The sequence below is a fragment of the Triticum dicoccoides genome, chromosome 1B (genome assembly GCF_002162155.2).
Source record: "Triticum dicoccoides isolate Atlit2015 ecotype Zavitan chromosome 1B, WEW_v2.0, whole genome shotgun sequence".
Classification (NCBI taxonomy): Eukaryota; Viridiplantae; Streptophyta; class Magnoliopsida; order Poales; family Poaceae; genus Triticum; species Triticum dicoccoides.
Genome location: NC_041381.1, coordinates 25,958,909 through 25,969,852, shown reverse-complemented (window position 1 = coordinate 25,969,852; position 10,944 = coordinate 25,958,909). Strand labels below are relative to the sequence as shown.

The 10,944-nt window shown below is 40.3% G+C and overlaps 1 protein-coding gene across 1 annotated transcript; it reads left to right on the top strand.

Moving 5' to 3' along the window:
* The first annotated feature begins 1,808 nt into the window (after positions 1-1,808).
* Positions 1,809-2,585, top strand: LOC119300075. The gene is made up of 2 exons (XM_037577149.1): positions 1,809-2,132; positions 2,277-2,585. Exons 1-2 carry the CDS (start codon positions 1,858-1,860, stop codon positions 2,455-2,457), a joined length of 456 nt encoding a protein of 151 aa, XP_037433046.1. The 5' UTR covers positions 1,809-1,857; the 3' UTR covers positions 2,458-2,585.
* The last annotated feature ends 8,359 nt before the right edge of the window (positions 2,586-10,944 follow it).

Here is a 10,944-nt window from a genome sequence, read left to right as displayed (position 1 = left end):
GGCTGCCCCTAGGCCTCCTCTCCTCTTCCTCCACTAGGCCCAATAAGGCCCATTAGGTCACCGGGGGGTTCCGATAACCTCTCGTTACTCCGGTAAAATGCCGATTTCACCCGGAACACTTCCGATGTCCAAACATAGGCTTCCAATATATCAATCTTTATGTCTCGACCATTTCGAGACTCCTCGTCATGTCTGTGATCACATCCGGGACTCCGAACAAACTTCGGTACATCAAAACTTATAAACTCATAATAAAACTGTCATCGTAACGTTAAGCGTGCGGACCCTACGGGTTCGAGAACTATGTAGACATGACCTAGAACTATTCTCGGTCAATAACCAATAGCGGAACCTGGATGCTCATATTGGCTCCTACATATTCTATGAAAATCTTTATCGGTCAAACCGCATAACAACATACGTTGTTCCCTTTGTCATCGGTATGTTACTTGCCCGAGATTCGATCGTCGGTATCCAATACCTAGTTCAATCTCGTTACTGGCAAGTCTCTTTACTCGTTATGTAATGCATAATTCCATAACTAACTCATTAGCTTCATTGCTTGCAAGGCTTATAGTGATGTGCATTACTGAGAGGGCCCAGAGATACCTCTTCGACAATCGGAGTGACAAAACCTAATCTCCAAATACGCCAACCCAACATGTACCTTTGGAGACACATGTAGTACTCCTTTATAATCACCCAGTTACGTTGTGACGTTTGGTAGCACCCAAAGTGTTCCTCCGGTAAACGGGAGTTGCATAATCTCATAGTTACAAGAACATGTATAAGTCATGAAGAAAGCAATAGCAATATACTAAACGCTCAAGTGCTAGTCTAATGGAATGGGTCATGTCAATCACATCATTCTCCTAATGATGTGATCCCATTAATCAAATGACAACACATGTCTATGCTTAGGAAACATAACCATCTTTGATTAATGAGCTAGTCAAGTAGAGGCATACTAGTGACGTTATGTTGGTCTATATATTCACACATGTATTATGTTTCCGGTTAATACAATTCTAGCATGAATAATAAACATTTATCATGATATGAGGAAATAAATAATAACTTTATTATTGCCTCTAGGGCATATTTCCTTCAAAAAATTAATATCTTTCTTCCTTGTATTTGGTGACAAGCATGTGACTGATCACATGATGCATCAAACGTATTTGAAAGAAAATTATCTTCCTGCTTGCAAGTGGAAGTTTTGTAATGCCAGTGCACACTGTCTCAGATGGTTGTCGATGCGTCGGTGTGGCCATTTGATTCGTTATCGGAGCCTGCATCGCTATTGGTAAGATTAAATATTTTCGTCGTGGTTATATTAGTTCGAGAAATCGTCTCAGGCTATGTACGACCATTGTATAACGGAGAACCCAAACACTATACTCGTGTTGCTCACTACACTAGCTTTAGTGCTGCGCATGTGGTTCTTCTGAGCATTCCGATGGTGGCCCTTCTTACGCATGTGCTAACATTGTAAATGCAAAAGAAGCCTAATTGCATATCGCAGGTTTTTACGCAGCTAGGCAGTTAGTCACCGACAACATCAGTAATTAAACGCTGTTGTTTGGTGTAATTAAGTCTCTCTAAAACATACTTACTAAATTAATTGAACCTCTGAACTCGGTGACTTTGATGATGTGTTGCTCTTATCTAATACCCAGTAGCCACATGATGCATTTGCTGAGGGCTGATGCCTCTGGACGCAGTAAGCACACACATAGCCAAGACATAAGCACTCTATAAATAGACAGGTGATTCCTTTTGTTCCTCTCCACAGCCAAAAAGCAAGAGACATCCCAAGCACCTAGCTATTACTTGCCCTCTTCTCTGCACACACTCATGGCCGCTGTTATCTTGTCCAACACCCGGGTTATGCCCACCAGTTATAACAAGACCATCATGAGCAACTTGTCCTTGCACCGTATCGGCAATGGGGCCGACAGAAATCAAGCCACTGTGATCCAAAAGGATTACATGTTTGGTCATGCTGTTGTTAATGACTGGGTAATTTACGAAGGTGTAGGCCCAGGTCCGGTGTTCGCCCGTGGACAAGGCAGCCACATTCTTGCAGGAAACTCCATATCTACCATCATGATAACGTTCGAGGATCCAAGGTACAATGTTTTTAACTTTTTATGGCTTCGTTAATTAGGATATTTAATAAATTATATATCCGTTCAACACATTCTAGATTGTTAATCTACATTATCAAAAGGAATTATTTCTGTTTCTCATTTTCATTTTCCACATGCACATAGGTACAAGGGCTCCAGCCTTGCTGTTATGGGCAACATCTTGGATAATGGTCAGTGGGCTATTGTTGGAGGGACTGGGTTATTTAAGTATGCAACTGGGTTCATTGACTTGATTCCTGTTCAACAGTCGAGCCCCAAGAACATTTCAAACATCACCATCGAAGTATGCAATCCAAACTATTGATGCAAATAAGGTCAAAGACGAACGTCATAACTATGTTTCATCCATAATAAAGCAGACACCGGTTGTTCACATTTCCATGTACCAGCAATGACCCTTCTTAATGGTGGTGTTTCAGTTTGTTCCCTTGTATTTTCTCTATTCTGGGTGAGTTTTTGTCTTGTAATAGATCCTTTTTATGGTGGTACTTTCCATTTCCATGTATTACTATGTTGTGCGACAAATCAATAAAGTTCATTTGGTGGCAACCGAAACAAACTAATATATTGATAGTATGTTATGAACCATCATGTTTCTACTATGGGCCAGGGCGATCTACATCAGTTCATTGTCTAGGTACTTATGTGATCCGGCGATGACTTCACATAAAGGAGACGGCCCACAATGAATGGCGTCATGGTGACTGAGGTGACACAGGAAGCGGCATGGTAGATCCAAGCGATGTAGGAGGACTCTAGATGTCGGGAGGGAAGATGATGGGAGGGAGAGGAGCCGCGGCTAGGCAGGAGAGTGGTGGCGAAGATTTGGTTGACAAGTGCTCGATAGTGATACAAAACAGAGGGGTGGGGAGGGGAGGGGAGGGAAGTGTTTAGGTTATGAGACGGTGGTCGAGCGGTTATAATGCCCCTTGAGGTCACCACAAATTTTTTTGCGAGGTGGCCGGTCAATGGTGTCACCGCTCATGGGCCAAACTTGGCAACCGATCTGTGATGGCGATCTATCAGTGATATGCCCACCCGAGCAAGAGGGTGAACTACAATCATTGGTCCATCATTGTTGACTAACCTACATAGCCATCGATGTTTCATTACTTATCGGTCGGTGTTGTCTCGTCTGTGCGACTGTCACCACTGACAAATATTCAGTAACTGTAACGTTATTTGTAGTAGTGATCTTTCTCAATGGTCAAAAGTTCATATACATAGTAGTTTGCCAAATGGGCAATGTGATGTCGTGTATGGATTAATGGTACGAGAAAATACACAAGCAACTGTTAAATGTGGATAAGTGTATTTTTATGAACAAAGAACAAATGAGGAATAAAGCATGTGCAAATTGTAAAACAAATAAAATATACCTTTTAGTTTTCCTACCTTGGTATCTAATTAACCTATATAATTTGGTTTATATAACATGGATATATGAATATTTAGTATATTAATTAAAACTAAAATTAATATTATATATTGTATTTGATCATTGTATTTTTGAAAAACATTTCTGAATAATATGAGAAGCATTAATATAATGAAAACCTTTCCCAATGCATGTTGTGGTGGCGTCTGCCGGAACTAGAGGCGAGCACTTTTTAATTAATTATTTGCTTCTCTGATCTTTAATAAGCGAAGGCACGAGCCTATAAGGTGCTATAGTGGCGAGATAAGATGTGTACATGTTGAGATAAATAGAGTAGCGGTGATGAAGTAATAACGAAAAACTGTTTTTCATGCATACTGAGGCGGTCCTTTCATGATGTGGCATGTGTGCACGCTAAAATAAATAGAAGTAGTGGTGATCAACTACTAGATATGTACATTTAGGCATAGTACTAATTGTAAATTCAATTAACTAGCTGTTTTGATATTAATGCAAACAAAAGGGAATAGTTAGCTGTTGGTATTGGAACTTGGAAATGAATTTTTTGTTTCAAGTGCCAGGAATTTGGAAATGACTTCATAAAATATTGATGGGTGACGGTTAGAGCAACAAGTTTCTTGTGTGATGTGATGACACCAAGGACTGGCTGAAGGGCCCTATTTAAAGCTTCATACATGGTGGAGCATAGCTATGTTGTAAGAGTTTTCCTCTAGATGATGAAAGTCCTAATCATGTTTGTGCTACTTAAGTTTGTTATGTAACTGAGAGTTGTACATTGCGATATCCGGGCCATCAAACATCCGAGTAATAATTGTCATAACTATTGAGTCTGTTGGTGGCACATGTGTTGTCTACACTCTAGTGGTTGTAACACGAGTACATAGTGTATACATATCTCGCTATTTATATTTGTGGGCAATGCATATATGTACGTGCTTATTTTTGCTTTGGGCGGTATGGTCACATGTGCTGGGCTTGTGTTGCGTCGGTGGCCGCTAATTAAGACGTGAGAAGAGAAGCAAGCAGCTCCTTGCCCTTGTCCACATGAAACACAAGACACAACCAGCACTACAGCACTAGTACAAATCTTAAAACGAAAAATAATAATCACAAGACATGTACACATGGAGCAACGTGCATGGTGTAGATCTCAACATGTGATCAGCTTGGTAGCATGAATGAATCTGTATAGTATGTTTATAGCTGACAGATGAAGGTGCGTGGTTGCTACCTCTAGGGTCCTGGGTGCTTATAAATAACAAACCTGGCTATGCATTTTCATATGCACACCACTTACGCTTAGTATTGATCTTGATACATTCTTCTCCAACATGGCTCCTGTTGGTTCATCCACTCTCGCTCACGCCCTCAAAGTGGCCACCATTGCCGCTGTCCTCGCCACGCTGGTCCTGCCTTCCTTGGGGCGCTGTCCGTCGGTGGGCCAAGAAGAACTAGTAACAGCACCAGCGCCGGCGATGCGGTGCAGCGAATGTGGTCCGCACTGCACGGAGATGTGCAGAGTCTCCGTTCCCCCGAAGTGTAGCCGGGACTGCGACGTCCCCAGCTGTGAGGATTGCCGGTCCGCCGCGATCCGCGACTGCAGGGCCAGGTGCAAAGACGGGGGCTGCGATTGTGATGGCTACGCGACCCAGTCATGCACAGGCTCTTGCTTCGGCAGTTCTTCATGCGCGGACTGCATGAGGCTAACTGGTAAGCAGTGCACGAGTGACTGCAACAGCAAGTGCGCTGCCACCTGTGTGTGAAGAATATCAAGTAGAAAGGCAAATGGTTTGGTTCAGCCTCTTGGTATGTATCCGTACCATATACATATGGTATGGATGCTGCTATGATTGTCATAAAGTTGTACCTTTTATTCCTGTCAAATAAAGAAGTTGTATCTTTTCTTTACTCCTTGTCATAAAATATTTGGCAAAGATAACTTGACGGTAATTTCCATTTGAAATCACAACGCGTCTGTAATGAGATATATTTGTGAAGTTTAGCATATTCAGTTTTCTGTTTCAGATGCACTTCCTCCGTTGCAAAATAAGGGTTAGTAGTAATGATCTATTTTGACATGGAAAGAGTATTAGATTTAAGACATGAAAAATGATGGTGCTACCGCTGTTGCAACCACTACTGCCACTACTAGCGCTACCACTACCAATACGACTACGGTCATCATCATCACCACCACTACTTAAATTTTCATGAAACAAATTATTCAAGATTAATCTATTTGCAACAGCACCTGCGGCTCTCACCACTTGTGTAATGTGAAATCACTCCAACCAAAAAAACCATATCTCTTTATTTTGTTTTAGTTTTTGTAAGTGGTCCGAAACTAATATTCAAATAGAATGGCCACATGGTTCCGCAGTCTAATCACATGACTGAAAAGACCTAGAGCTTAATTTGCATATTTTATTAGTTCCCATGATACCACTTAGCAATTTGGGGAAGGAAACTTGCCCAACCTCCCGAGACGCTCCTGTGAAACTTTGAACGCGCACCCATCTGCCACCAAAAGAACCGGCGGCCACCACCAAAACCCTTGCTGCCGCGAGGGGAGGACATCCAATGGCGGACGGCGGCGGCGGCAGGGTGCTGCCCGTATGCCATCTCTCCCCTCCCAACCTTTTGTAGCTTCTATGCCCGTTCGTCATCATGATCAGATCCAAATCTAGTGGCCAGATCCCTTTTCATCGTAACCTTAGCATTATCCATGAGAGGCCAACTTGATCCTATAGCCCATCACTAGGGCCATCTGCATATGAGCGTTGTGCTGGAGATTGTTCCCACTCGCATTTGGTGGTCGGTCGCGTACGACCAGATCTAGCAGCAATTGGTTGAGCTAGTTGCCCATGATGGTCAGAGGGGGGCTACCATGCCATGATGTTGAAGCCTTGCGATGGATGATGGCGTGTAGTCATTGCTTGTCCCTATGGTGACAACTTCGGGCTATGGTGATGGCCTCGCTGCGGGTTTTGATGACAATCGAAAGGCCTTCGTGAGGATTCCTCCATTTGAATCTGGTGGTTGATTATGGCGATGTGATGCATACTAAGGACATCGGTCTAATGCAAAGGAATGTTCGTGCAGCGCTAGCGGTCGCAGGGGTAGTGTTGGAGCTAATCTTACCCTGAAGCACCACTTAACAATGGAGTAAATTTTTCAAGCAACTATGCATTAAATAAATACGTGTTTCTTAGCTTGTAACTAGTATTACACAACATAATAGAAGTTGATTTATAAAAACAAAATGCAACACTGAAGCTGCTTAATATAATGCTAAAAACAACAAAATTGCTTGAAAAGGTTAAGTAACCTACACTATAAAAACTAGAATTAAATTTTCAAGTAGAAGTGTAAAAAAACTAAAATTCCCAAATCAAAATACTTAAATTGGCTAAATTTTTATAAATTACCTTTAGTACATTCTTTTCCTTCGGGCCATGAAATAGTCAACCACTTGAACATTGGTGACCTTTTCATCTCTTCTTTTTCCTCATAACAGATAATATGTCTCCTTGTGTGCACCTTTTTTTTTGCAAAGCCCGTTGATTGTTGTTATGTTGGAAAAGCTATCATATGTGCGCACATCAACAATATAGAGCCAAAGATCCTTATGTAGACACCTCAAATCCCTGGAATCAAAATTCTGAGGGTGTAGTTTAGGCAAACTCATGAGAAATTGAAATCATGAAATGAGTCTCTTGGACTGAAAGCCGCTGACAGAAACAAGAAAATTAGAGGATGTCTCACTAAAGCGGAAATGCCAAACGGAGACCAAGCTCCAGAAGGCCTTTATTTGAAAATTTCAAAATTCAAACTTTTCAGTTTCAAAAAAATCTGAAAATAAATACACATATATCTAGGTACGTAATCTACATGTGTGCAAATTTTCAGATCGAAATATATTAAAACGTGAGCTACACAAAAAAGACAAATCTGGGGCTTTTTTTTTGACGGGAAAGCTTACTTTATTAATCAAAGGACGGATATATCGTCTGCCAGTAGAATCACAATGAAATCAGGAGGGGCCTAAATCCAACGAGATGGATTATTAGCACGTCCCGATCTAGCCAGCTCATGAGCTACATAATTTGACTCTCTAATACAATGCTCAATAGTAAACCTCCCCAAATCTACTAGATAACTACGACATTCATCAAGAACCGGCGCTGCCACCATAGAATAACCTTCATTGAATCTAAGTGCATTCACCACCGTGATATTATCTGATCTCACCACAAAGTTATTGCATCCCGTATCTCTTACTAGCATCAGTCCTTCAAGCAGAGTTGTCGCTTCTGCCGTGAACACATCAGCTACATGTTCTAATCTCGCCGTGGACGCCGACATGAAAGATCCTCGGTGATCACGGATGACAGCACCACAAGACCCAGCATAATCGCCCTCTTTGAATGAAGCATCGACATTAAGGACAAGCTGTCCTGCTAGGAATGTCGGCCACCTGTTGATCTTGGGTGTAGATTTAGCTTGTGCTCCGCGCACATAATTAATCGCTAGGGCAACCACCGCCGGCGCTGTTCGTTCTAGAGTCAATATTTCTTCCCCTCGCACGAACTGTCTTCTTTGCCACCATAAGAACCAACAAACTGTTGATATGAGCTCTGGTAGCTTGACCAATCCACAATATTGTCGTCGATAAGAATCATCACATAAAAGGAACTCCAAGACTGCTGAACCTGCTCGATCAGCCAATGAAGCAAAGTTAATATCTGTTGTGATTCCCAAAGCTTCCCAAACTGCTTGCGCCCTTGCACACTTGAACAACATATGGGCTAAGTCCTCCGCACCATCTGTACAGTATGGGCATTGGGACAAGTTTCCAACATGGCGATTCATAAGAGTACTCCGGCATGGGATGGCATTGTACAAGCATCTCCAGATATAAATTTTAACTTTCACTGGCACTCTCAAACTCCACAACTTCTTCCAAACTGTATGGGGTGCCATGGAGAAGCGGGCCAGACCGATCTCATTTGTATCATAATTCGCTTCCCACTGCTTATAATAGGCAGAGCGTACTGAAAAAACGCCGCTCCTCGTGAGATGCCATGCAACATAGTCCTTTGCCTCAACATGGAATAATGGGATTTGTAGTATACGCTCAACATCAATGTGCCAGAAATTCTCCCGGATTAACATCTCATCCCATTCTCCCGTGATTGGGTCAATTAATGCATTCACTTTAGTAAGTACTTAGTTCCCCCTTACTGTTAAAACTTTTTTGGAGGCACTGTTCGGGATCCAACAGTCATCCCATGTATTAATCTTTTCTCCATTGCCTACTCTCCAAATGTAACCCTTCTTGAACGTTTGAATTCCAGACCAAATGCTTTGCCACACATAGGACGACCCCTTCTTCAGTTGACAATTCAGAATATCTCCTGTAGGGTAGTACTTGGCTCTCAGAACCCCTGCACATAATGAACCAAAGTTCTCAATTAGTCTCCAACACTGCTTTGCCAACATTGCCAAGTTAAAGCAATGAATATCCCGGAATCCCATACCTCCTCTCTCCTTCGGAATACACATCTTCCACCATGCAAACCAATGCATCCTTCGTTTGTCCTCCTCATCACCCCACCAGTATTGCAACATTGCATCAGTGATTCCCTTGCAAATTTTCTTCGGGAATTTAAATACACCCATCGCATAAGTTGGGATGGCTTGGGCCACCGCTTTCAGCAAAGCCTCTTTGCCGGGCTTCTTAGCATATGTACTGTTCATCTTTAAAGTCCATGATTTTGTTTTTTTTGTACAGCTCGCAATTCAAGGTATTCATTCTGAAATTTTTCACACATAAATTTTACATCCTTGCATACATGTGTAATTTTTTTAGAATTCTTTGAAACTGAAATTTATGAATTTTGAATTTTTCAAAATAAAGGGCTCCATGGAGCTTGGTCTCCAAAATGCCTTAATTTCCCTAAAGCTACTGTCAAACGTGCTCTTAAACAGAATAGTGTAGCCAACTGACACACCCTACGTTGAGATGGTGTTTTTTGTACATTCTTGAAAGGACCCCAACTTTTGCCAGCAGGTGGGCATGCCCATGGTAGACATCCATGCCATGTTTGAAAGAAAAAAGTATTTAAAATAATGATTTAAATAAGTACTTAATTTTTTTTAACATAACTAATAAATATAAAAGGGAAGAAATTATAATTTAGTTTACTTAAAAGCATTGAATAAATATTAGAATGAAAAAGGAAGAAAAATGAATGAACAAAAAAGAGAAGACAAACGAAAAGGGAAGATCAAACACTTAGGCCTTGGCCAAACTAGGAGATGGCATCGCTCCCATCGGGCGAATGTTGGGCTGCCCAAGCGCAAACAGATTTGAGATAAGTTCATCGATTTTGAGAAAAACTGATAAGGAATTCGAAAATTTTGAAAACAACTTCACTACAAAAGTAACAAAAAAGCGTTCCTGTTTTCGGAAACTCAGCTTCCAAGCCGTATTTTTTTATTTTGGGAACCTTCTATGAGGGTCTCTCCTATTTTCTTTTTGATGTTTCTTTTTCTTTGAGTTTTCCTTTTTTTATGGTTTCTATTTTTTACAAACTAAAAAATTTAGAACTTCAAAATTTTGTTTGGAATTATGAAATATTTCATTTTTTCACATTATGATTATTTTTGAACAATTATTCATATTTTCTAAAAAATAATTTCATTTTTTTGATATTTATTAATCAATGTTCAGAATTTTTCAAGTTTTGTTCATACGTATTAGTAAATGTTAAAAAAATCAAAAAATATTCACAATTCAAAAAAAGTTAGTAAATTCAGGAAAAAATTTATGTTTTCAAATTTTGTTCGGAGTTTCAATAGGTGTTCGCATTTTTGAAAATAAATTCAGAAATCCAAAAAATGTTCATTTTTCCAAATTTTGCTCAAAGTTTTAAAAAATATCCCTGTTTTCAAAATTTGGTCATAAGTTTAAAAATTCACTAATATGAGATGGTTCATAAAAATAGGAAAGAGTTTGTGGATTTGAAAAACATTAATGCATTTGTAATAAAGTTTAGGGCTTTGAAAAAAGTTTGGGAATTTAAGAAAATGTTTACGTGGAAAAAATGTTCATGGATTTGAAACAATGTTCACGAATCTAGAAAGTTTAAGAATTTAAAATAAGTTGACTATTTAAATAAAAGTTTGTGAATTTTTAAAAAGTGAATATGAAAAAACAGAAGAAAGAACGGCCATGGAATGCATTGTGCTTTGTCGCACATCAACGACAAGAAGTAGTAATAAAGCACAACAGTTGAGTTTTCCCGGTTGGTTACTATGGTTTGAATGAAACAAGGAGGTTTGCGGTTTGAATCCTACGTCCCTTTCACCACTTTTTTATTTTCTTAA

What these genes read in the sequence shown, in the direction of transcription:
- LOC119300075 (XM_037577149.1), top strand. Translation starts at nt 1,858, where the DNA reads ATGGCCGCTGTTATCTTGTCCAACACCCGGGTTATGCCCACCAGTTAT. An exon ending in ATAACGTTCGAGGATCCAAG is followed by an intron (nt 2,133 to 2,276) that starts GTACAATGTTTT and finishes ACATGCACATAG; the next exon opens with GTACAAGGGCTCCAGCCTTG.